Consider the following 26,994-nt stretch of genomic DNA (forward strand, 5'->3'; position numbering starts at 1 on the left):
GGTGCGCGTGCGCGTCGGAGCGCGAGTCGCGGGAGGAGGCGGGAGCGGAGGAGGCGGTGGAGGGGGCGGGTCGCGTCCGGCGCCACGTCCGCAGCCAGAAGCCACCGTCGCCAGCCTTGTCTTCTGGCTCCACAGCCAGAGGAGGCGTCTCCGGAGCTCGCAGCTGCCCCGGGCTGTGCCCGCCGCTCAGGCCGCCTCAGCCCTCCTAGGTGCTGCCCGCTCCTCCGCCCGGCCCAGGCGCCGGCCCCCGACCCGGCGGTGAGTAAGTCGGGCCGGGAGGGTAGGGGGCGCCGTCCCGGCTTCTTCCTGCCCTCCTCTCTGTTGCCTTTTTCCGTTAGCTCTGTTAGCTCTTCTGCATCTCACCGTCTCCCTGCCCGGGCCTGGGTGCCCGGATCGGGGCCTTTTTTGGGGGGGGCGGCTGCTGCTTAGCGGGGAAGGGGGAGGGGCGGGACGATGTTGGGGGCGGGTGGAGGTTCGCTGGCCGGGTTACCCACTTTTACGTGTCTCTGACTCCCCCGCCGTGGTTTGAGATTGAGGACCCTCCTTGGACGCTTCCGCCTGACTTCTTAGCTCCTGGGGTATCAGGCCGGGGAAATGGGGGTGGGAGGGCGCCAGCAGCCTGCGAGAGGAGAGGGATGCGGCAGAGGGGCTGCGTGCTGGGCTTCCCCGCCCCTCTAACTCCTAATTTGTTGATAAACCACTCTCTTGGGTTCAAGTACACGATCTTTGAACAGTGGACATTCTCAGTGTTCTTCCCAGGTAGCCCTACCCCCACACTTGACCTGAACTTGGAAGTGTAGCAGTGGAGAGAGGTACTGACGGCGCCGGGGGGTGACTGGGGGACTGCTGGAGCACCCACCAGTGCCATCACTGCCTCCCGTGTCTAAATAAAAACCGTGCCTGCTATGCACACGCAGCCTCAAGACTGGTCTCCAGGCTTCCACTTAGGATCAGTTCGCCTCTTGTACGTTAGAACACATAGGAATTCTGGAACTCTGTGGGAGTGGGGTTTGCTGGGTGTACAACGTGGAGCGGAGGGAGGAGGTGCTGAGCTCAGCCCTAGCCAGGGCTCCTCCAGGGTCATTTTCTGCCTCTCCTGCCACGTCACTCCCTCTGCTTTAAAAAAAAAAAAAGAAAAGGAAACTTGCTAGTGCCCAAAGGGATCAGTGGGGGGCAGGGGGGGGCTCCGGAAGGGGCCACCGGCAAAGGTTTAGAAACACCTAGAGAAGGAGGAGAGTTTATTTGATTTATTCTGCTCTTGTGAACTAATTCCAAATGAAAACACTTTATTTACTATCTGTGATTATTTGTTCTATACTGTTGTTTAACCTTTAAAACTTCCACTGGTTTGGGTGCTCTAAAGGGCTCCCCAGGAATATTGATATCACATCAACAGGTATATGTCTGCGTGTATGTGTCCATGTCTGTTTTTTTAAAGAAAGAAGGAAGTAACTTTTAATAAACTCATGCATCCTATTTTGATTTTTTTCACTTTCATTTCTTTAGCCTTTGTTATAACATATGTACTAGAAAGCAAGCTCAGAAAAAATATGCCCTTATGTAGATAACATCGTTAGAAAAGTATAAGTAGTTCTTGTGTGTGGTTCTCTTTTTTTTTTCTTTTAAACTCCAGGAAAATCTTTACCTTTCTTTGTTTTAGTCATTGAGTGGTTGTTGTTTTGCTACTTCCTGAAGGTATCTTACTGGTTTATATATAAACACCCTCAGAGTAGGGCCTTGACATTCTCATTCAGGCTGAAACTTCAGTGTCTAACACAGTGTCTGACACATAGTAGGGACACAAATATCTGTTGAACTAATGAGGTATAATGTAGTGAAAATGACTGGTGTACTGGTTATTTGGTTTGATAGGTGTTTGTAATTCTCCTTAATGTTTCATTTAAGGGCAACACTTAAAAATTGCCATTTTGATACTGTCAGTTGTTACTTGTCACTAGGTGTAAGTTTTAGTGGCAGATTACTTTTTCTTTCCTGCCACATTCAGTGCATTTCTTGTAGTTCACTTGCTGTTGATTTAATGGGCAGGGGCCATTTTTTAAAGCAGCCTGTTCAGGATAGTTGGTTAACTAGAGAAGCCTAAAAACAGTAAGCTGGTGTTTTAATATATGCAGTTTGTTGGTGTATGTGAGTTAAAGCTCTGTATAAATGTATTTTTTGAAGCTCCTTATAGTTATTTGGCAAAGAAGCTAAAGCATAGGAGTGAGGATGTGGCAAAGTTCCTATATATAAAATATGTAGAAAAATTTAGCTAATTCATTTATAGTCTTTTTCTTATAGGGAAATAGGCAGTTACTGTTTAATAAGAAATTTTTGAAGTGGCTTTGAAGGTAAACTGTCGTGCATTGTATTTTGTAGTTAGGCTTCATATACAATGTATTAGTGCTTCTTAACTTCCCTTGGTACACAGAGGGGTGTTGCCATAGGCACATTTGAGTACTGTTTTCAGATTTTGTTTTTATTATTAATGAAAACTTTATATATAAAATGTTACAGATATCCACAAACAACATTGATTCACCTGTTTTCCTTAAAAAAAAGGGGGGGTCCATTGTTTACTTATTTCTATTATTAGAAGAAATTACCCTCTAGGGAATAGTGTTGTTATAAATCCTTGCTCAATGTATTTGCCAGCTGCTTATATCTATGATACTGTTGTACTGGACAAGAATTATTTCTCCCTGGCCTAAATGCTTAAAGGAACTGCTGATGAATTGCAGTCTATAGCAAAGAACTCTTTCACATTTCATAATTTCTTTAAAAAAAAACTTACTTATGACCAGTTTTCATCGGTACTGTAATAGTTTGTTCACATGTCAGGACCAAATGGTAAAACTGATTTATGTCCATAGAGTAAGTTAAATTATTTGTGCTGATCTCAAGGCTGTTTTCTGTCTTTATTGCCTTCCTTAAGAAACTATGTTTTTTAGTAGAAATTTCTGTGCATTATGAGTTCCTATAGAGCAGACTTTTTTTTGTTTTTGAATGAAACTAAATTGATAAATGCTGGTAAAGTATATAATCACTGGACTGTAAACTCTGGCTTAGTGTAGTCCTCTGTGTGTTTCATCACACTGAAACCTTTAGTGCCTAGCAGGGTGCCTGGCACATAGCAGGGACCCAAGTATATGTTGAGTTTAGGGCAGATGGTTTGCATAGAATTTAATAATGTTGTTTAAGGGTAACATTTTTAAATGGTGTTTTTGATACTTTTACTGTCAGTTATTTGTCTTTATGTGTATGCTTTAAAGTTTTACTAAGCAGATTATTTACCTCTTCCAGTTTTAGGAGATTAGGGCCATATTTGTCTTCACAATTCCTAATTTAAGAGAAAAAAATGTAATGATGATAATGAACAGCATGGTAATATAAAAAGCATTTCTCCTAGTGATAAAGTGATAATATCCTAAAGAGGTAATATCACTAAAAGTTTGGCACATGTATGTATGTAGATGTTGGGAATGGTTTATGTGAGTAAAAAGTATAGATGGCATTACAGATAGTTAAGGATTTTAGCAAAAATACCTTTATAAGGTAACTTGGTGTCTTATGATCAAATTAGGGATTCAGAAAAATATATTCCATATACTTAGAGCTTTTGCGTAATTTTTATTACCCTAAGAGTTCTGTAGGAATTTGAATACTACATACTTGCTGTTAATACGAGTGATATGCAAGAAACTTAAACATTAAAATATATGTATACAAAACAAAAATCAATCTCTGTGGCCTCTCAATTTCTTCTGGTCTAGGTAGCCAGGCTTCTGGCCTGCACAACTCCAGATTTTCTACTTTATTGATAATCCTATTTGTAACTCTTGGTAACACTAGTAAACGTAACTGTGAATGTAATTTAAGAGTAGCATAAACTCAGGGGAGGTGGGAGCGTAGTTGGGCAGGGAAGAGAGAGCTGGTGAATCTGAGAGTATACCCTAAAGAGGCTCCAGGCAAGAACGAAATTTCTTGAAAGTCTAGTTATCTTAAAAAATTCCCAAGCACTTTTCATTTAACTATTTAATTAGTGTGTATTTAAAAGCAAAACTATTTTAAATTACTGTGTAGTAAAATTCATGTCTCTCCTGTTCTTGAAGCCCCTGGAATAGCACTGCCTATTCTTTTTTTTTTTTTTTTTTTTTTTTTTTTGCGGTACGCGGGGCTCTCCCTGTTGTGGCCTCTCCCGTTGCGGGGCGCAGGCTCCCGACGCGCAGGCTCAGCGGCCATGGCTCACGGGCCCAGCCGCTTCGCGGCATGTGGGATCTTCCTGCACCGGGGCACGAACCCGTGTCCCCTGCATCGGCAGGCGGATTCTCAACCACTGCGCCACCAGGGAAGCCCAGCACTGCCTATTCTTAAAGAAGTACATTTGAAGAGCATGAATCTAGCTTGAAGTTATCATTTTTTTTTTAAACCAAAAATTTGGACCATATATTGGTATGCATCTTTTCTTATGATGCTTAAAGTTAATGTGGATACAGATGATATTTTTATCCCATTTATTACACAAATATTATGTGTCAGCTTACAACCAAAACAAGTGCTTAAAAAAAAATGATAAGAGTATAAATAAGATTTTCAAACTGTAAATCAGGGAAAAGAGCTGTAAGAGTGGATGTCTTTGTGTGCTGTCAGGACCGGGCAGGGGGAGGGTGGGGGAACATAACCGTGAATAAAACTGAGTGATCTTTTCTTCAAGTCAGCACTTTGTGATTCAAGAACATTGTTTTTTAGGTGATCAACTTGATTTGAGGATAACAATAACTACCTACAATAACTAGGTAGATGAACTGTATCATCTTTAAAAATATCCTTTATGAGTATCACTGATTTCTAAGACCTAAAAATATGTATTATTCTTTAATTACAAGATCAATACATGTTTATGGTAGAATATTAAAATGTAGATGTTAAGTATATATATTTCTCTCTGTGTAGAAGTACTATATATCTATTCCCCCCATATGTATAATTTCTACCCCCTAGTGGCAATCTTTGTTAACTCTTCGGTATATTTACTTTCAGTCTTTTTATGTGCACTTAAAAAAAAATAGTATCATATGATACATGCCATTTATATCCTCTAAATACAACATTAACATTTATCCATAGTATTTGATCTTCATAAATTATTTTAATGTTTGCATTGTATGTATCTTTAGGAAGCTTATAAATTCATCTCTTGCCTTCCATGAGGCTGTCTCATTTGACTATTTATCTTCAGGTGTATTTTGTTTGTTTTTGCTGGCTTCTCTTTTGCTTACCTCTTAAACATGAATAGTCCATATAAGCTTATCAGTCTGCTCTCTTACTACTCTTTTCCTTGATCATATCACTCACCCCCTGCAGCTTCAACTATCACTTCAGACCATTCTCAGGACCTCAACTCTTACTCTGACTTCAAGCTGACTTTCAGGTCCTTTTAAATACAATTGCCTGCTAAAAGTCTCCTGTAGATGGCCTGAAGGCATCTCAAATAGCTGTTCAAGAACAAGTCCTTTCACTGAACCAATAGTCACCAATACTGTGTACACTTATTTGTTAAGTGTTCTTGGCGCAATAAACATTTAAAAAAATGTCCATCTTCTCCTCTCCAGTCCTGTCTTCATCATCATTTCTATTTAGTTTCTCATGCTAGAAATTTTACACCCTATATTCTCCTTTTATCTCACATTAATACCCAAGTTATGTCCTACTTCATACAAAAAAGTCAAGTATTTGAGTATCCGCCACACATCAGGCATTAATTAAGGCTCTGGGAATGGAGCAGTGACAAAACCAAGCTTTGTTCCAATAGAGCTTACATTCTAATTGTGAGTGACACAAAGTAAACATATATATCAAGTGACAATAAAAGCAATGAAGAAAATAGAGCAGTGTGTTAGGTGAAAATGATAGGGAAAGGAGGGTGCTAATCTATTATAAGGTGGTCAGGGAAGACCTCTGAGAAGGGGACATTTGCACAAAGACCTGAAGGAAGTAAGGAATCAAGTCAGGTACATATACTGAGGAAGAGCCTTTCAGGAAAAGATGAGCAAGGAAGCCCATGTTGCCAAGCTGGATTGAGCAAGAGGCAGAGTGGTAGGAGATGCTATCGGGGTATTAGATGTTGGGCCCTCAAAGGCAAAGGGAAGGACTCTGGATTTTATTCTGGGCAAAATAGGAAGCAGTTGGAGGGTTTTAAGCAGAGTATGACATGGCTAGACTGGAGGAGGAGCACAGGCGGAAGCTTGGAGGCCAGTTAAGAGATTTTGTAGTTGTCCAAATAAGAGATGATGGCTTAGTTAAAAGTGGTAGCAGTAGAGCTGATGTATTCTGGATTTATTCAGGCAAGAGAATTTACCGATGATTTGAGGGGAGTGTAAAACTAGAGGAAATCAAGGGTGAATCCTAGGATTTTGGTCCAAACGTTTATATAGACAGGAAAAATTGGCAGAGTTCAGACTGCTATTCCATCTCACTGGACTACTCAAGTAGCCACTTAGTGGATTTAATCTGTGTCCTTCCATCTGATCTTGCTTTAGTTAGCTTCTTAAAACACAGATCTGACAGTTACTCGGCTGATGTCTCCTCATTGCCTACTGGCAGAATAAAGTCAGTTCATACTATTTAGATGAATTGCATACGTCTTTTATGCTATCATTGTATAAAGCAGCTCTACTCTTTTAAAATGATGGTCTTTTTCGTTTTAAAATTACAAAATAGGTATATGTGGAAAAAAAATTTTTTTTAAGGGATTCTGTATTAGGAGGAAAAGGTTAAGACTTTTGGTAGAGATATGTGGGATATATACAGAAAAAGTTTTTAAATGTATGCAGTTACTAGCACACCTGTTTTAAAACTCCAGCTAAAATTTGTAAGATGTATGTGTGTATATAGTATCCCCATATTTCTGTACAGAATACTATGACATCTATTGATTAGTTGATCAGCCAGATGATCTCTTGGTATACAGATACTGGGATCACAGTCCTGAGTAAGCTAGACAAAGTGTCTCTCCTTTTGGAATTAACAGTCCAGTGGGGAAGAAAGTGACTCCAAAATAGTTATTCTTCAGGAAGGGACACACACACTTCTGGCCATTCTGCCAGGAGTTTCTGCATGTTTTGTTTTGAATTGTTAAATAGTATTCTCATCTTAGAGTTAGGGCTGGAATATCTTTAATTTCTATTTCTTGAACAGCAAGGATCTGATGAAGTTATTTGTCCTCAGCCATATAGTTTATAGTCAAGTTGGGATTCAGCTGCAGGCTCTCTGATCCCAGAACTTTAAACACTATGCTGTATAATTTCCTCATGATCTTACCATGATGATAAATTAAAGAAATATAAATATGAATGGAAATAAATTGAATTAATTAATTTAATTTCTGGCTTAAGGGAGTTTTAAAATTAAGGCAAATCAATCAGGAACTCCTTCTCCCAGTAATGCATCAGCTGATACTCTTTCAGGTTTTTTTTTTGTGTCAGAGATTACACATCTTTAGTGTTACTTTTAAAATCTTAAGTGTATATGGGATGATAATGCTAAATTGACAAACCAGACCAGCATAAGATTAGGTGCTCTTGATCAGTGGTCTGAGTCAGGGTTTTCACTAGAGCAACTAAAAGATATTTATTTAAGCACAGGACGTAAGCTGCTGGATGCTGTGGGGTGCAGTGAAGTCCCATGTTACACAGGGTTTAGGTTTTAAAGACGTTTCAAGTTGAATTACATGAAGTTAAATTACCTTTGAAAAATCCCACTTCTCACACTGCTACCTCTGCCACCCTCATTTGCCACCAGTGTTTTTTGCCTGAATTATTGAAATATAGAAGGAAATATGAATGACTTTATCTGATCATTTGGTGCTGAAAGCAGGAGTCATAAAGGAAAGGGGAACTTCCCTGACCCTTCTTTGACCACTTAAAATTAGTTCTGATAAACGTTGCAATACGTGTGAGCCTTGAAAACATTAAGTCTCCCAATTGGTCTTTCTGTCTCTGTTCTTGCTTTCTGATTGCTTGTTCTCCCCACACAGCCAGAATGATCTTTAAAAAATGTAAATCAGAACACATTACCCCTCTGGGCAGTGCCTTTCACTGGCTCCCCATCTCAGAGTTAAAAAGCTAATTGCCACGATGGCCTATATGGGCCTATGTCATCCAGACCTCACTCTTTGACCTCTTCTTCTACTGCCTTTTGCTGCAGCCCCTACCACTTTTTTCTGGCTGTTCCTTCTTGTCTGTAGTAAGCTCCTACCTCAGGACCTTTGCGTTTACTGTTTTTTCTGCCTTGAGGGCTCTTGGGTCAAGAGCCCTCAAGGCAGAAAGGATATCTTGTATCCTTACCTCCTTTGGGATGTCACCACAATGAGGCCTTCACAGACTCTCCCATTTAAAATATCACATCCTCTTCCCCTTCATGCCTTTTTCTCCATAGCATTTAACACCATCTGATATACAGTATATTCTTTTTTTTTTTTTTTTTTTTTTTTTTTTTGCGTGACGCGGGCCTCTCACTGTTGTGACCTCTCCCGTTGCGGAGCACAGGCTCCGGACGTGCAGGCTCAGCGGCCATGGCCCACGGGCCCAGCCGCTCTGCGGCACACGTGGGATCCTCCCGGACCGGGGCACGAACCCGCATCCCCTGCATCGGCAGGCGGAGTCTCAACTACTGCGCCACCAGGGAAGCCCCTACAGTATATTCTTTGAATATTTATTTATTGTCTTCCCCACTAGCCAATATGGAATGTTCATGATGGCAGAGATGTTTTTGGTCTGTATTGATCACAGCTATATCCCATGCACCTAAAACATGACCCTTAGTAGGTACTCAATAAATTTTTAATCAGCGTATTAAAGTACCTTGGTAGTTTTCACAATATTTTTTTTCCCCAGCTTTATTGAGATATAATTGACATACAGCATTGTGTAAGTTTAAGGTGTATAATGTAATGGTTTGATACACATATATACTGCAGAATGTTTACCAGATTAAGGTTAGTTAACACATCCTTCAACTCATACAATTACTTTTGTTGTTATGGTGAGAACATTTTAAGATCTACTCGTAGCAACTTTCAAGTATACAATACAGTAGTTTTAACTATAGTCATCATGCTGTGCATCAGGTCCTCAGAACTTATTCCTCTTGTAACAGGAAGCTTGTACCCTTTGACCAACATCTTATTTCCCCTACCCCACACCCCCTGCCCCGTGCAACCACCTTTCTATGAGTTTGGCCTTTTTAGATTCCATATATATAAGTGACATAATATAGTATTTGTCTTTCTATGTCTGACTTATTTCACTTAGCATAATGTCCTCAAGGTTCATCCATGTTGTTTTGCAGATGGCAGGATTTTACAATATCCTTTAAAATCTGTTGTATTATATATGTACAGATACAATAATTTAGGCTTCATGGTTTTATGACTAAGAAATACTTAGTTGACTACTGGGATCACAACCCTAGTTTTCTGGCCAAGCAAGAAAGCTTTTAGACTATCTTGTTTTAATCTTTACTTAGTCAATGGAATATAAAATCAAATATTTTAAGATAGTAAGGAGATTGGGAAAAGAAAGTTTATGTGTTCTTCATCCCAACATAGCTATTTTGTTTCTTAGTTTCCATTATTACTTGTACTTAGACGTAGTCTATAGTATATATATATATTTTTTATAGTAGATTTTGAATTCTTTTGCTACTTCTGTTCATACGAGTTCTAAAAGTAACAATAAAAAAGTAATCAAAATCCTTCTCTTAGTGATTCAGATTGGTGCTGTCATATTTATAGGAGAAGAATGTCATGTTTTTGAGGAAATTTTCAGATAGAACATGTTTTTTTTTAGTTCATAGTATAGGTTTTTCTTTGAGTCTGTTGTGAAATAAATTCTGTAGGAGGAGGCACTTAAAATTTTTGTCTGCTAACCCCCACCTTCCAACTTTCTTTCAGTTGGTAATTTTCAATTTAAGTTGAAGCAGCAGTAACAACATAGGAAAGCTTGTACCATGCCTGCCAATCTTTGCTTGATTTAAGATTTATGTTGTCCACTAGTATAATTGAAAGTATTTCTCAAACACCACAAAGTAGGAGACAGACAAGGTGAAGTAGTCTTGTTATGGTTGTTTTAAAAATGTTGTTTATGGAGTTTGCTGGTGGTCTAGTAATTAGGATCCTGCGCTTTCACTGCTGTGGCCCGGGTTCAATCCCTGGTTGTGCGGCTCAGCCAAAATGAAGAAAATAAGTAAAATGTTGTTTATCTGAATAAAGTTGATTAAGTCTTGATCAAGCATATAAAAAGAGGTAGTCTCAGATGCTGAAATTAAATGAAATGTGTGTGTTTTTTAGGAGATCATGAACCAGACAGATAAAAATCAACAAGAAATCCCATCATACCTTAGTGATGAACCACCAGAAGGTAAGTATGCATCTGTAATACTAAGAACGAAAAAAATCCTAGTGAATTAAACTTCTGATTGTTTTCATTAACTTTAAAGTAACATAACCTGTTTTCCTTGTCAGTAAATGTGTTCCAAAAATACTTAAACATTTTTAGCTTTTAATAAGAAAGCATAGATATTGGTAAATGGGGACACAATGTAACTTTTATATAAGGTCTATCAATATTTTTCTGCTACTCTTTTATTCTTTTAAGACCATTTCACGAGTATCCTTTCATTTGTAAAGAGTTGGGTGAGGCGCAGAGGAAGGATGGACTAGGTTATGTCATGCATACGAAAACTCACTTCAAGAGGTACTTGAGATTTGTTGTTAAACTCCTATTATTCATTACATTATAATGGGTAACTCTTGCTTTTTTAATACATGGTTTTAGAGTCTGCTTAATTTATTTTTTAGTGTGGAAATTGTGACATCAGGAATCATTTTATTCTTACCTTTACTTCAAAAATCTTTGGAAACACTAAATGCACACATGTATGTCCTCACTATGTACAGACTAGCTGTTTTCTTTATTTTCTCTCTTTATTTTTTAGGACTAGAAGTCTAGAGTTTTGAAAAGAAAAGTTAGGGCTCAATGAGAAAGTTAGGAAGGACTTATGAGAAAGAAGTCAGGAAAGAGGTAAAGGCTGTCCAGAAGCATGATTGTTAAGGAAGAGAACAGCCTCAGGGATGTCTTTATATTGGCAACCTGTTAAAAGTAGTCTGCAAAGTGGATAATTTATATGGTGGTAATTAAGAGTACACTGTAATTTTTAAAAAAGAGTACACTGTAATTAAGAGATCAACAGCATTAGTATTTATCTGATTTCACTAAGAAAAACTGTCTTCATTAAATGCATGTACACCAAATTTGGCATAGCAGGATAATACTAATGAGGTATTCAGCATGAGGTAGTTATCTGTTTTACCCTCAAATCAAGATTTTCCCCCCTTTTCCTAGTGTTACTAACCTTGATTACAAAAGAATGACCACTTATATCCTTTCATCATAATTTTATAATTAATATATTCAAATGCTTATCTATGTCTTAAGTCTTTTATTTCAGCTATTTTAAAATTTTATATTAACTATGCTTATTACTCAGTTTCAATTAAACAGTTGGTTTTATAAATTTAGCCATTGCTGTATCTTCATCAGTGAGCTATTTTGACTAATCAATGAGACTTTCTTCCTTGTGAAAGGATGTAAAATCTCCAAACAGTGAAAAGAAAATCTTACTCAAGGTAAATTTGCGTCTGTGTATTTAAAGAAACTCAATTTTCAGATTTTTTTTCTCTTTCAAATATTGTTGGTTTTCCAATGTTATCTTCTCTGATAACCACATTCTGCTAGGTTATAGTAGCTTTGGGTGTCTTAGTTGAACTTACGTACCCAAGAATTTACCTTTCTTGTGTGAGATTATACCTTTTTAGTGGTTATAGCCTGAACTGTATAGTTACCAAGTATTTATTCATGGAGTTTAAAAAAATAAAAACACTATTCTCATCTGTTGTCACCGCCTGAGTCATTAGATTATGAAGGAGAAAAGGTCTGTGTGTGTTTGAGGCTGGCAGAAGCAAATTTTTATGAAATCTTCCTGCTAGTCATTTTATGCTGGAGTTTGGGGTTACATGCCAGTTTGAGTGCCTCTATTAAACAAACAAAGAAACCAAAGAGAAAAGACTCGTGACAATAAATCTGAATTTCTCATACTGATGTTACCTTTTCTGGGAGTATATGAAGAGTTTTTACAAACTAGATACTTAAATCACATACTCTCTTTTATAAAAATTACTGAGGCAGTGGAAGTATTAACCATAGCTCTGGTTTCTCCATGTTACAAAAAAGATTATATGTAGGTAACAAGATTTTAAGTGATGAATAATTTTCCTATTTTTACATATAATATTAGCTTTAAATACATTATTAAGGAGCACATAGAATAGAAACCCAAATATATTTAAGTTAGTGGTTCTCAAATTATTTGGTCTCAGGATGCTTTCTACTTTAAAAAAAATTGAGGATTCCAAAGAGCTTATGTCTTTGTTGATATTTGCCGTATTAACAATAAAAACAGAAATTTAGTATTTTATTATGAACTCAGTAGGCCCATTACATATTAATATAATTAACATATTTTTTGAAAAATATGAAACTATTTTCCAAAACAAACAAAAAAAATTGTGAGCAGGGTGATTTGTTTGTTTGTGGCCACACCGTGCGGCTTGTGGGATCTTAGTTTCCCGATCAGGGATCAAATCCAGGCCCTTGGCAGTGAAAGTGCAGAGTCCTAATCACTGGACCACCACAGAATTCCCGACATTGTTTTAAAATTTTTGCAAATCTCTTTAATATTTGGATTAATGGAAGAGAGCTAGATTCTCACAGTTTAGTCTTCTGTGTTTAGTTTGCTGTGTTACTGCCCATCATTTAGCTTCTGGAAAATCCTGTTTTAGACTGGTGACAGAATGAAAGTGAAAGACAAATGACATGTTAATATTATTATGAAAGCAGTTTTTACCCCGAAATGGTCCTGGGGATACTCAAGGGTTCCAGACCATACCTTGAGAACCAGTGCTTAAATGAAGAAGTTTGTTTCAGTAATGACTGATTGAATTCTTATCAAGGAAATAAGGGCTAAATATATTTATCTTTTTATTTTTTCATGCTCCTTTTAGGATATAAAATAAAGAACTTTTTATTAACAGCAATAAAACTGTAAATCAAGGAGACATTTAAAATAGTCTTCCATTTTATGAAAGTTGTCTCGTTTCTAAAGCATTTCTTCTCATAGATACTAAGACTTAGCATTGGACCAAGATGTTTTAAAAACATGTAAAACTATACCCTTGAGGGAAGAGCTCTTGATGTCTTGATCAGATATGATCAGATATGTCTTTATGTGGTTGACCTTTTCAATACAGTCTGCTGATTACTGGTTACTCAGTGATTTGTACTGTTCTTATAAAGACTTACATTTGACTGTCTTATGATATTTTCTCTTATTAGGTTCAATGAAAGATCACCCACAGCAGCAACCAGGCATGCTGTCCCGTGTGACTGGGGGTATCTTCAGTGTTACAAAGGGAGCCGTTGGTGCCACCATTGGTGGTGTGGCTTGGATTGGTGGAAAGAGTCTGGAGGTGACCAAAACAGCTGTTACAACTGTGCCTTCCATGGGAATAGGGCTGGTGAAAGGGGGCGTGTCTGCTGTGGCTGGAGGTGTTACAGCTGTTGGCTCTGCTGTTGTAAACAAAGTGCCCTTAACAGGAAAGAAGAAAGACAAATCTGACTAAAATATGGAGATACACTTGCTCTCCACAGCATTATGATGCCAGTGGCATTGAATTGCTAAATTATGGACTACAACCAAGTCACCTGTTTTGGACGTTTATCTTCTAACTGCTGTGTTGAAAGTATTGATGACTGACTGGCGTTTGTCTAAAAAGAAGAGACCAATACTAGCACAGTGTATGAAGGTTTCTCATACTTAAATTCCAGCTTTTTATCTGGTAAAATGTTACACTTATTCAGTTGTAACTGAAGATAAGGTATATTTGAATATTTACTACATTAAGTCTTTCAGTTTAACTAAAAATGTGAAAGTTGAATTTAGTAGATGATCTTTACAGTTCCATATGTATAATGTGCCAGGTAAACTCATCTGCCCCTTAAGAAGGGAACCTTGACCTACATAAACGTACCTTTGATGTGCCTAATAGTTTCAGATGTCTTAGTTTTTTTAATAACCATAGTTGATTAGACGAAGAGGCATTCTTTTCTTATTTAAGATGGTAAAAGTAGCAGGAACAAGAGAAGTTTAAAAGAAAAGATTCATGGTTTTATGAGTATTAACCATCTTTTGTTAGATATGCATTATATTAATTTAATCATTGATGCCTTACAAAAGAAAACATCTTTTCTAATACCCTGAATATGTGCAGTTCTTAGGATTATTATTATATATGGATTCTTTCAAAAGTTGTTTGTGAAATTAGTTTTCCCTCAAGAATCTCAGGATTAGTGGCATAAAGGCATTTCTTGCTCTCAGCAGATAGGATAGTGTTTGATAACTGTCAGTAGTTATAACCAAATTGTACACTTCAGCCTGGGTTCATGCTCCATCATTAATAAACCTCACAGTGCCTAAGGGACATTTATTTGCTGATCAGAAGCTATGTTAATAAAAGAGTTTCATATTAAGGAGGAAAACATAAATCATTTTAAGTTCTTAAGAATTACCTAAAGCATCCAAGATATAAAAAATTCTTCACACCTATTTTGTCTCCAGGATGGCTTAAATTACTAGCAGTACCCCTTTCAAAAAACACAGTGAAAGCAGCCACAGATGTGTGGGGGCTGACTCTTAAATTGAACGGAATGGGCTCCATAGATTAGTTTTGAATGTAAAATATATGTAAGTGCTTTCTGTGTTTGACAGGCTTTTAAAATGTCATCTTACACTCCTTTAAAGCAGCTGTAAACTTTGTACCACTTTCCAAGTCAACTTCAGGCAGGAAATTGAATTTTTTGGTTATGGATGATAAGTGTGTTGTGTCTCATTAACGTCTCATCATGTCTCATTCATTTTAAAAGAATATGACTTAGCTGGAATTTATCTTTTTGTTTCATGTTCAGTTTCATAAAAATTTTAAAAGTGGCATTTCTCTTAACTAAGGGTTTAATCCCAGCCTGAAAAATCTTAATTTTCCTTCACTTAAATTTGGAAATTTGCCACCATTCTGCAGACTTTTTTTTTTTTTTTTAATGAGCAAGGGGAAGAAAGGAGGTGATGCTCTGGAGTAAGTCAAAACAGCATTCCTGAGAACTTAGATCACTCCAACACCCAAAGCTTAAGGGTTTGTTTGCAACCCACTAAGAGTTTTACATTAATAATGTGGATCAACAAATGGGTAAGAACAAAACTTAGCTTTTAAAAGCTTTCATAAATACCAGCAGGGATTGAAGTAAATCCACAAAGGTTCTTGAACCTTTCTACCATATACAAAACTGGAAAGTCATTAGGGAGTTAATTAAAAATTGTTGTTTATTTCATCCAGTATGATTAAAGGTATATTTGTTGGTATATCTGGTCAAATGTCATAATTAGCAAAGGGGATTTTTAAAAAAACCCCAAATTAATGGATGAACACTAAATAATGATCTAAGTAATGGTATTGGAGAATTTGTTTCCTGCTATTTGAAAGAAATTATTGCTTCATTGCTAGTTTATATTTCTAAATTATCTTCTTATCTTCATCGGCTCTGTTGTGCTTTGTACCTGAATTTCTAAATATAGACTTTAGTTTACTGTATGCTTGAATATTTATTTTCAACTTTGTCTTTAAAATTGCTTGAGGAAAAATGGTTGTAATTAATTTCTGCTACAGAAAAGCCACCTGGTACATTTTATCTCATCAAGTTTGTTTTAAATTTTAAATTATAACTTTGTTCAGGAGAGGCTTTGCAATGATAGCAGAGAACTTGTACAAATGAAGTTAGTTGTAGACGTTCTTGTTGAAATGAACTTGCCATTTGATGATATGTAGAGCTGTACACTTGAGTCTTTTTCAGTTTATTTCGTAGACTAGCAATTTGACCTGTTAAACAGTACTAGTTCACTTCAAGAAGCTAAGGTTGTTGTTGTATACACCTGGAGGCATCTGTTATTCAGCTTATCTTTTGAGTGGGTATTCGGCACAATGAGGATAAACTTGTGTGACCCACTTGAGTGACTGATCTAATAATGTTGACGTTATGAATTCTGTACTTAGTGAAATGTCAGATGAAAATAACTGATGATTGAATAAATTTTTTTGTATTAAAGGAATGGGAAAAGAAGACATGAATCTTTAATAAAGCACTATGATCTGCAAAAGATGAACTGTTTCATAAAGATCTAAGGAAATTTTAAAACAGGGTAGTCTTAAAATTTTAGTTATATAGCAATTCAGAAAGTACTGTAGCCAGTTTTTAAATTTTTTGATACAAATGCACAAACATGACAGAACATCTCCACATATGAATTTTGATGCCAACACAACAATGAAATACAAATATATTTTAAACAACTCTAATAAAGATTAAAAATGCAGATTTCCGGGTTTGACTGCAACTTGCTGAATCTCTGCAGGGTGGGAGATCCAAGACTGCACTTTAACAACCTCTGCAGGTGATTCTTTTGCAGTCTAAAATTTGGTAACTGATGGAGGAATTATAAAGTAGGGAGCACACTTCCCTCTGTCCTAAGCAGCTGTGGAAGCAACTTAGACCTCTTACTGGCCAGAAGTGACTCAAAGGGATGGGAACTAGTTGGATGAAGGAAGAAAATTGATATTTACTGGGCATCTACTTACCTACCAGGCACTGTCCAAAAATTCTCTGATTTAATCAGTATGAGGACCTTATGAGAAGAAGTATCTTTATTCCCTTTTTACAAATATGGAGCAAGCACAGTTCCAGTGTTAGTTGAATTTCCTGTAACACTTTTGAATTTGTGTAAGTCAGAACCTCTCCATCTTATGTCCAGAAACAAAGGGGACTACTCAATAGCTAGTCCTTCATTCTACTGCTGGCATTAGTGCTGCCTGTATGCTTGATTTACCAGGCTGTCTGATTTGAACTCACTGGAAGTCTTCTGGGTGATCATATTTACTTTGGCAGCTAATTACATTTTGCCACAGAAATGAATTTATACATAAACTGTTTAAAGGAAATCATGTATTTTGTTATAGCCTTTTTTTCACAGAGGAAATGAAATTTGTCTCTAGTGTTTTATGTAAGGCTATCTCCCCCTGTTATGTTGTTGATTTTGAAAATCTAAAATTTTATTTGTAGGAAGATCTGAGTAAGAATGCAAGAATAGAAAAAGGCAGAGGTTCAAGGGCTAAAAGATAACGGACTAGGATTTGGTGTAAAGGACAGGTCAGTATACTGCATGTTTGACCATGAATGTGGATTTTTTTTTAGTTTAAACTTTTCAAGTTAGAGTAAGCTACAAATGCATTTCTGTAACCATAACTGCCTCGTTTGCTGCTGTACTGACAAAGCTCTTCTTAAATTAATGGCCACAAAGCACACATGGCCACTCAACTCTGCTAAACTTTGTTATATACCTTCATGTTTGTTTACTTTCCTACTCCTCAAAATGACTATTATTTCATACCTCCTCTTTCCATCTCCCCTGCTATACTCCCCTCCTCCCATTCTAAATCTCTCTGTAAAAAGAGGCAACCAGACAGCAAGACTACTGCCTCTACAATGCACACTCTATCAAGCTGCCTGCATCTGTTCCCATGCTCTGTGGACCAGGACTAGTATCTCTGCTCTTATCCAAAGTCAGTCCACCTTCACTTCCTCAAGGATATTAATCCTTAAGATTAATTAATTTTCCATCTCATCCATCTCTCTCTCCTTGGGTCATACCCATCGGCATATAAACATGTTCCACTATTTCCTTTCTTTAAAGAAAAATGAATCTCATAATTCCATTTTTCTGCTTTTGCAGCAAAACTTCTTGAAAAACTATATAGTCCCTGACTCTTCCTCATCTATTTTTTAAAAATTTATTTACTTATTTTGGCTGCGTTGGGTCTTTGTTGATATGTGCAGTCTTTCTCTGGTTGCGGCGAGCGGGGGCTACGCTTCAGAGCAGTGCGCAGGTTTCATTGCGGTGGCTTCTCTGGTTGCAGAGCATGGGCTCTAGGCATGTGGGCTTCAGTAGTTGCGACGTATTGGCTCAGTAGTTGTGGCTTGTAGGCTCTAGAGCGCAGGCTCAGTAGTTGTGGCGCACGGGCTTAGTTGCTCCGCAGCATGTGGGATCTTCCCGGACCAGGGCTCTGACCCATGTCTCCTGCATTGGCAGGCGGATTCTTAGCCACTGCACCACCAGGGAAGCCCTCATCGCCTATTCTTTCAGCCCACTCCAGCTGCCTTCTTACCTTTCTCATTCCACCAGAATTACTTTTTTAAAAGAAATTATTTATTTTTGGCTGCATTGGGTCTTCGTTGCTGTGCGTGGGCTTTCTCTAGTTGTGGTGAGCGGGGGCTACTCTTTTGTTGCAGTATGTGGGCTTCTCATCGCGGTGGCTTCTTTTGTTGTAGAGCATGGGCTCTAGGCGCGTGGGCTCCAGTAGTTGTGGCTCATGAGCTCATGGCAGGCTTGCTTAGTAGTTGTGGCACAAGGCCTTAGTTGCTCCGCAGCATGTGGGATCTTCCTGGACCAGGGCTCAAACCTGTGTCGCCTGTATTGGCAGGCGGATTCTTAACCAGTGCACCACCAGGGAATCCCCCAGAATCACTCTTGATAGGGCCAACCAATGATTTCCCTTTAGCCAGATCCACTAGTCACTTCTCCTTATCTTAGTTGACCTCCCCATGGTATTCAATATTATTGAAAATGCCCTCTTTTCTTGGCAGACTTACTCTGGTCAATCCTTTCTGGGCTTGGTCAGCCACTACTCCAAATCTATCTTCTTTCTGGCAGTCTCACCCAGAGCTATAGCTTTAAATACCATAGATATGCACATGATCCCTGATTATCTGTATCTCCAGTCCTGATTTCTCACTACTCCAGACTTCACCATTTTTCTATTTGAAATCTCTGCTCAGATTCTTGTAGGCATCTTAAAATTGACATCTAACATGGAACTACCAAGGTGACCATATAATGTATTCCAAACTGAGATACTTTTGAGGGTGAAAGCACTGCTGATAATTTGGTCAGGACAGCAAGCATAAACTAAAATCTGCCAGATCTGCCAAGCATAAACTAAAATCTGCCATCACATTTAGAATGAGATCCTGTTCCTTAGATGGACCTGTGATGCTCATCTTGTGTCATTCTTCCCATCACTTAACTCTGCCCCGACTATACTGGCTGCCATGCTTTCTCTTGGACATACATTTCTGTGTGACTTTGAGTAAGTGACTTACCCTCTTTGTGCCTGAATGTCCTCATCTGTTAGAACAATAAACAGTGGTACTTAGCTCTTAGAGTTGTAAAGCACAACGTGCCCAGCACTTAGTAGGTGCTGCACAGAGATACCTTTCACTTTCCTAGCTAAGGAACTGAACAGATTGGGAGAGTGAGGGTTACCTGCATTTGCTGAATGAAGGAATAGAGTGAAGACGTGGCCTGCATTTTTCATGTTTTCATTACTTAAGGCCACGCACACATACGCAGATGTTTGAGTGTCAATTGTTTGACAGAGTTCAAACTCCACAGCTGAAAGTGAGCCAGTCTTTATTTGCATATTTATCTTGGAACAAAGTTTAGAAATAGAAACTTGAAACCTAACTAAAATCAGTACCAACCATCACACACTTTACCTTTCATATCTTACAGTCAGACCTGGATTTTCAGAAAGTTTATACAAATTAGATCATTTCAAATTTAAGGAATTTTACAGAGATGTTTTCATAAAAATCCCTAAATTTGTAGTTGGTACTCTTTTAGCATGTCAGGTAGGGGTGACTTTTCTTATGCCAACTCATAAGCAATCCTTTTTCTGTTCACAAGGTTTGAACAGAAGAGAGATCTTAGTAAATCTGGGCTCTGGCATGTGGCAGCTGGATGGCTCTCTAAGCTTGCTTCCTCATCTGTAAAAAGGGGAAAGTAATAAATGCACATAAAAGTGTTTCATGAGATAAAATAGTCAATTTTAAACAAACTGACTACACAAATAAGCTCTAATTATTCCTTTTGATGGGCAATACTTGGTTCTCAAAGATATTCCCTTATTCCAACCTGGAGATGAAATCAACTTACTCCACAAAAATGTATTAGAAGTTTGCTAATGTTTCACTAAACCCTAAGCTACAGAATTCACACCATAGTAGAGTGATGTTTCAGAGCTGGTGTTGAGAAAGAAGGCTGGGTCTGCATCCCAGGTGAAATGTGCTATATGAGTAAAAATGTATCCATACTTTGAATGGAGTGCACTTGTCAGTTTCTTAGAAATTACTCACTTATAAAATATCACACTGATAGACCATTTAATACTTTTTTGAAATAGCTCAAGGTCAAAATTACAAACTTTATTTAAAATAAATGCAATTTATATTTTTAATTACAGAAATTGAGTGAGAGATTTTCTACTTAGAGGTCATTTAAACACAACTCAGAAGCTAAGTAGGTTCTTAAAATTACTGGTGCCCACACTATGCCTGAATCACTTAAGTTTTTGCTACTCGGTTTTACTCGGCACTGAAAGGAGCAACGTCAGTCAGCAAGTTACTCTTCCACATTTAATGGTGCCACAGGATTAAATAATGGCCTTCCTTTTTTGGCCTGAATTTTACCAAAGTTAGCCTCAAACTCTTTTTTTGTTCCATTTAGATTTGCTAGATATCCATCCTTTATTCTATAGCCTAAGGAATTCAGTTTCCTTACCCTGTACTGTACTATTTGTGGCATTAATTCAAGAACCTTTGGCGTCTCTCTTATCTGAGCTACGGAAATTCCTTCTTTCAATAATCCCTGAATTCTCTCTTCCAAAACTGGAACAGAATAATATAAAAGGGCAGGACATTTCAAAACTAATTGCTTCAGGTCATGATCAGTACATTTAAAAGCATTTTTAGAGAAGGACATACTGTTCTGTATACTTCTTGGGCAAAGTTGAAACAGAAATCCTTTGAGTTTGGAGAGAAGTTGGAGAATTTCAAAGTTTGTAAAACCCTGCTCCTGGAGAAATTCTAGCGTTTCCTTTATAGATGCAGAAGAATTTAACAAAATAAATGGGTTTTGGCTTAATAATTTTAGTAGCCAAACTTTCATGTTGACCTCAGAGCCACCTAAATTTAGATAACTCTCTTGAAGAACCTTTATCATTTGCTTATTCTTCTCAATAGGAGTGTGAAAAATAATAGATGCAGTTGTCAAAAATCTACTAATGACCACATTTTTGAGTCCCAACTCTTGAAAGAATTGAACATTCAGCTTCCGGTTTTCCTGGTCTTTAACAGTAAAGAAAGATTCTGGAAACTGTTCTATTAACTTAACTAACTCTTTCTTGTTCTTGCAAACCGACTGCCAGAGTTCTCTCTGGGTGTTAACAGCAGGTGGACTGCAGATAATTGCTTCTGGGCAGTGTTCCAAGATACTGGCTACAGCAGTCTCATCGGCACCTAGCTGTTGTAAAATATTTGCAATTTCTTCAACATAGGTTTCATCCTCCAGAAGTACCCATCCTTTTAATCTTCGAATTTTCCTGATGTCAACTGACAATTTATAGAGCTTTTCTACTGTCTTTTCATTTTCTCTATTTGACTGATTATCAGTTGTATAGGTGAAGGATGCTAGAAAAGGTGTGTATTTTGGAGCTGACAGCATCTTTCTGAAAGAACAGAGCCTGCAGGGTTGGGATCTAATCAGCAACTTCCACAACATGCCTGCAATCCACTGGCTAATTCCCACCATCCTGAGACTCAGAAGGTACTCATCATACCTATATGAAAGAAAATACAGGTTTTTAACATAAAGGGTGTTGACTTTTAGAATATAAACACAAATTTGAGCTGTAAGTAGTAAGCATGGAAATAAAACGGACTTAAATTAGACAACTCATGTGGAGTATATTAAATAGACCCTTTTAAATAATTGATGAAGTAACTGTAATACACTGCTTCACATGTTAAACTTTATAAATACATTGTCTGTTTGAGCTTTGCAACAACCTCATGCAGTAGTTAGTTCCATTTTACAGACCAGTAGCAAAACCACAAGGAGTTCAGAGATTCACAAACCTCAAATGTTATTTTGACACACATTCCCTTTTATCTCTGATACGTTTAGGTTTAGGACATGTACACTATTTACACACACCCACTTTTTTTTGTTTTAACATTTTACATTTTCAAGCTGATGTTTAGCTGAAGCAAATACTTTTTAAGGAGGGGTGTCAACTCTATTTTAGAGTAAATTTTTTTTGCTAAATATTATCAAAATAAGTCAGTGAATTTGTTTTCTCTAAAATGAGTGAATAAATGTATGCTTTTTTATGAGAATTATGTGAAAAACGTTTTTATAAATCTAGAATTAAAATAAGTCTCAGCCAGGTAAAATGAGGAATGCCATGTGACTGCCCTAGTGAAGCCACAGAAAATCAGGTTAGCTGTGGAATGGTGACCATGGCTTATTTCACTTAGCATAATGTCTTCAAGCTTCATACATTGTGTAGCATGTGTCAGGACAAATCGATTAATTTTAATTGGTCAAAGGATCAGGGAAGTTTCCCTTTCCTTTAGGATTCCTACTGCTTTTATGCATCAGATGAGAAGATAAAAATTCATCCCTATTTGCTTCTATGTTTTTGTTTGAATTTTATTTATTTTTCAGCCACTGTTTTTTTATTAACATCTTTATTACAGTATAACTGCTTAACAATGGTGTATTAGTTTCTGCTGTATAACAAAGTGAATCAGCTATACCTATACATACATTCCCATATCAACTCCCTCTGGCATCTCCCTCCCACCCTCCCTATCCCACCCCTCTAGGTGGACAAAAAGCACCAGGCTGATCTCCCTGTGCTATGCAGCTGCTTCCCACTAGCTATCTATTTTACATTTGGTAGTGTATATATGTCCATGCCACTCTCTCACTTCGTCCCAGCTTACCCTTCCCACTCCCCGTTTCCTCAAGTCCACTCTCTATGTCTGTGTTTTCATTCCTGTCCTGCCCCTAGGTTCTTCAGAACCATTTTTTTCTTTTTTTTTTTAGATTCCATGTATATGTGTTAGCATACGGTATTTGTTTTTCACTTTCTGACTTACTTCACTCTGACCAATTCTCTCAAGCAAAATTCTACCGGCCTCAGACCCTTGGCTTCTCTTTCGTACATGAAACAACCCTGTGCTTTGAAAGTTCTTTCATCCAGCTTGCGAGTCGAACTTGCACTGGATCTTAGGATTCCAAGCGTTTCCATGCCGTCACCATGTGCGATTCTTAGGCTTATGACGGCAGCGTGTCTGGAAACGCTAAAATGGAGCTTAAGAATGCGGGCTTTTTAGCTCCCTCCGCCGAGAGACCAGCTCCTCCGCATCCTCTGTCCTTAGCTCTTTCATTGCAGAATATCTGTGGGCACCCTCCTTCCTCCCCGACGGAAGAGACACACAGAATTGCCCGAAAGGGAAGGAACCTTCTGAGTCCAGCTGAGAGGCAGTGTCTCCCCCTCAACATTCCCACAGAGCTGAGCGCAGGGTATGGGATGGAGAGAGGGAGAAAGACAGCCGTAAGCCCGAGCTTTTCCACCACGTAGTATAGGCATCACCCTTCAAGCCCACGTAAATTTCATAGAGAAAACACCTGGCCTTGGTGTGTTTTCCTGCGGTAAGGAAACTTTGCTTCCTTTTCTTAGGTGGCACATTGACTCCGGAGTGCCCTACTCCAAAGACACACGGTGTGCAGACCGATTGGTTGAGATCAGCCCTCGTGGCTCTTTCCCGGATGAAACCAACACGGAAAAGAGCCGATCCAAAGCTGGTGACGGTGGTGGCGTTCACTAGTCTACACTGCAAGAGCACTCTGAAGGAGAGGGGCTGCTGAAGTTCGGTAGCAAAGCCTTGTCATCCTAACAGGAGTCTTTAATTTTAAGTGGGTTCCAAAGGCCTTGATGCATTTTCTCCGTTACCTATAGTGGAGGCCTGTCACTTAGCAGACTCCCCCAACGGCCTGCTTCCCTGGCTGTGATACGAACATGCCGCCTGCTTTAGCCAAATGGGACAGCGTACCGTAAAGGAAAAACGCGTTGTGTAAAAGTTCTTGCCTAACCCTCGCCACAAGCAAAAGCCTATTGGCCTTTGGTCAAAGGCTTTCTCCACAAGCGTAACACGTTTGGTCTCATGTGGCCTCTGGGGCCCTAGGTTACCGGGCTAGGAATCAAACTTCAGGAAAGTTACTCAGGAGGCTGCCGACTGCCAATTATTTCACCAGGCAGCCCAATCGAGTACATCGACTTGTATTTTATTTTATTATTATTTTTTAAACATCTTTATTGGAGTATATCTCTTTTACAATGGTGTGTTAGTTTCTGCTTTACAACAAAGTGAATCAGTTATCCATATACATATGTTCCCATATCTCTTCCCTCTTGCGTCACCCTCCCTCCCACCCTCCCTATACCACCTCTCTAGGTGGTCAAAAAGCACAGAGGTGATCTCCCTGTGCTATGCGGCAGCTTCCCTTTAGGTATCTAATTTACATTTGGTAGTGTATATATGTCCTTGCCACTCTCTCACTTCGTCACAGCTTACCCTTCCCCCTCCCCGTATGCTCAAGTCCATGCTCTAATAGGTCTGTGTTTTATTCCCGTCCTACCGGTAAAGTCTTCATGACATTTTTTTTCCTTAGATTCCATATATATGTGTTAGCATACGATATTTTTTTGGTCCTCTTGACTTACTTCACTCTGTATGACAGACTCCAGTTCTATCCACCTCATTACAAATAACTCCGTTTCATTTCTTTTTGTGGCTGAGTAATATTCCATCGTATATATGTGCCACATCTTCTTTATCCATTCATCTGTTGATGGACACTTAACATGCTTCCATGTCCTGGCTATCGTAAATAGAGCTGCAATGAACATTTTGGTACATGACTCTTTTTGAATTATGGTTTTCTCAGGGTATATGCCAGGTAGTGGGATTGCGGGTTCGTATGGTAGTTCTATTTGTAGTTTTTTAGGGAAACTCCATAGTGTTCTCCATTGTGGCTGTATCAATTGACATTCCCAGCAGCAGTGCAAGAGTGTTCCCTTTTCTGCACACCCTCTACAGCATTTATTGTTTCTAGAGTTTTTGATGATGGCCATTCTGACCGGTGTGAGATGATACCTCATTGTAGTTTGGGTTGGCATTTCTCTAATGATTAATGATGTTGAGCATTTCTCTCATGTGTTTGTTGGCAATCTGTGTCTCTTCTTTGGAGATATGTCTATTTAGTTCTGCTGGCCATTTTTGGATTGGGTTGTCTGTTTTTTGGTATTGAGCTGCATGTGTGGCTTCTAAATTTTGGATATGAATCCTTTGTCAGTTGCTTCATTTGCAAATATTTTCTCTCGTTCTGAGGGTTGTCTTTTGGTCTTGTTTATGGTATCCTTTGCTGTGCAAAAGCTTTTAAGTTTCATTAGGTCCCATTTGTTTTTTTTTGTTTTTATTTGCATTTCTCTAGGAGATGGGTCCAAAAGGATCCTGCTGTGATTTATGCCATAGAGTGTTCTGCCTATGTTTTCCTCTAAGAGTTTGATAGTGTCTGGCCTTACATTTAGGTCTTTAACCCATTTTGAGTTTATTCTTGTGTGTGGTGTTAGGGATTGTTCTAATTTCATACTTTTACATGTAGCTGTCCAGTTTTCCCAGCACCACTTATTGAAGAGGCTGTCTTTTCTCCACTGTATATCCTTCCCTCCTTTATCAAAGATAAGGTGACCATATGTGTGTGGGTTTATCTCTGGGCTTTCTATCCTGTTCCATTGATCTGTATTTCTGTTTTTGTGCCAGTACCATACTGTCTTGATTACTGTAGGTTTGTAGTATAGTCTGAAGTCAGGGAGCCTGATTCCTCCAGCTCCATTTTTCGTTCTCAAGATTGCTTTGGCTATTCGGGGTCTTTTGTGTTTCCATACAAATTGTGAAATTTTTTGTTCTAGTTCTGTGAAAAATGCCATTGGTAGTTTGATAGGGATTGCATTGAATCTGTAGATTGCTTTGGGTAGTAGAGTCATTTTCACAATGTTGATTCTTCCAATCCAAGAACATGGTATATCTCTCCATCTGTTTGTATCATCTTTAATTTCTTTCATCAGTGTCTTATAGTTTTCTGCATACAGGTCTATTGTCTCCTTAGGTAGGTTTATTCCTATGTATTTCATTCTTTTCGTCACAGTGGTTAATGGGAGAGTTTCCTTAATTTCTCTTTCAGATTTTTCATCATTAGGGTATAGGAATGCAAGAGATTTCTGTGCATTAATTTTGTATCCTGCAACTTTACCAAATTCATTGATTAGCTCTAGTAGTTTTCTGGTGGCATCTTTAGGATTCTGTATGTATAGTATCATGTCATCTGCAAACAGTGAGTTTTACTTCTTCCTTTCTGATTTGGATTCCTTTTACTTCTTTTTCTTCTCTGATTGCTGTGGCTAAAACTTCCAAAACTATGGTGAATTATAGTAGTGAGAGTGGGCAACCTTGTCTTGTTCCTGATATTAGTGGATATGGTTTCATTTTCACAATTGAGAACAATGTTAGCTGTGGGTTTGTCATAAATGGCCTTTATTATGTTGACGTAAGTTCCCTATATGCCTACTTTCTAGAGGATTTTTATCAAAAAATGGGTGTTGAATTTTGTCAAAAACTTCTGCATCTATTGAGATGATCATATGGCTTTTCTCCTTCAATTTGTTAATATGATTTATCACATTGACTGATTTGCATATATTGAAGAATCGTTACATTCCTAGGATAAACCCCACTTGATCATGGTGTATGATCCTTTTAATGTGCTGCTGGATTCTGTTTGCTGGTATTTTGTTGAGGATTTTTGCATCTACGT

At 38.2% G+C, this 26,994-nt stretch overlaps 2 protein-coding genes across 8 annotated transcripts in view; one reads left to right on the forward strand and one right to left on the reverse strand.

Annotated features, from left to right (window-relative positions):
* Nucleotides 1–55: 55 nt before the first annotated feature.
* Nucleotides 56–14,595, forward strand: TMEM263 (transmembrane protein 263). Of its 3 annotated transcripts, XM_055085285.1 has the most exons (4): nt 10,346–10,415; nt 10,653–10,751; nt 11,642–11,683; nt 13,449–14,595. In XM_055085285.1, exon 4 carries the CDS (start codon nt 13,454–13,456, stop codon nt 13,733–13,735), a length of 282 nt encoding a protein of 93 aa, XP_054941260.1. In that variant the 5' UTR covers nt 10,346–10,415; nt 10,653–10,751; nt 11,642–11,683; nt 13,449–13,453; the 3' UTR covers nt 13,736–14,595. The 3 variants fall into 3 exon arrangements, with proteins under 3 accessions (XP_007123861.1, XP_054941260.1, XP_054941259.1); XM_007123799.4 differs by lacking the exons at nt 10,653–10,751; nt 11,642–11,683 and adding an exon at nt 56–258; XM_055085284.1 differs by having other exon boundaries at nt 10,653–11,683.
* A 2,682-nt stretch (nt 14,596–17,277) lies between these two features.
* The window catches only part of MTERF2 (mitochondrial transcription termination factor 2), a 15,203-nt gene continuing 5,486 nt past the window's right edge, over nt 17,278–26,994 (reverse strand). For all 5 annotated transcript variants that reach the window (XM_028490553.2, XM_028490552.2, XM_024127487.3 and 2 more), the window contains one exon: nt 17,278–21,889. In XM_028490553.2, the coding sequence (XP_028346354.1) occupies nt 20,674–21,861 (1,188 nt within the window). In that variant the 5' untranslated portion in view covers nt 21,862–21,889 and the 3' untranslated portion in view covers nt 17,278–20,673. The remainder of the gene's footprint in view (nt 21,890–26,994) is intronic.

This window comes from Physeter macrocephalus, chromosome 6 (genome assembly GCF_002837175.3).
Source record: "Physeter macrocephalus isolate SW-GA chromosome 6, ASM283717v5, whole genome shotgun sequence".
Taxonomy (NCBI): Eukaryota; Metazoa; Chordata; class Mammalia; order Artiodactyla; family Physeteridae; genus Physeter; species Physeter macrocephalus.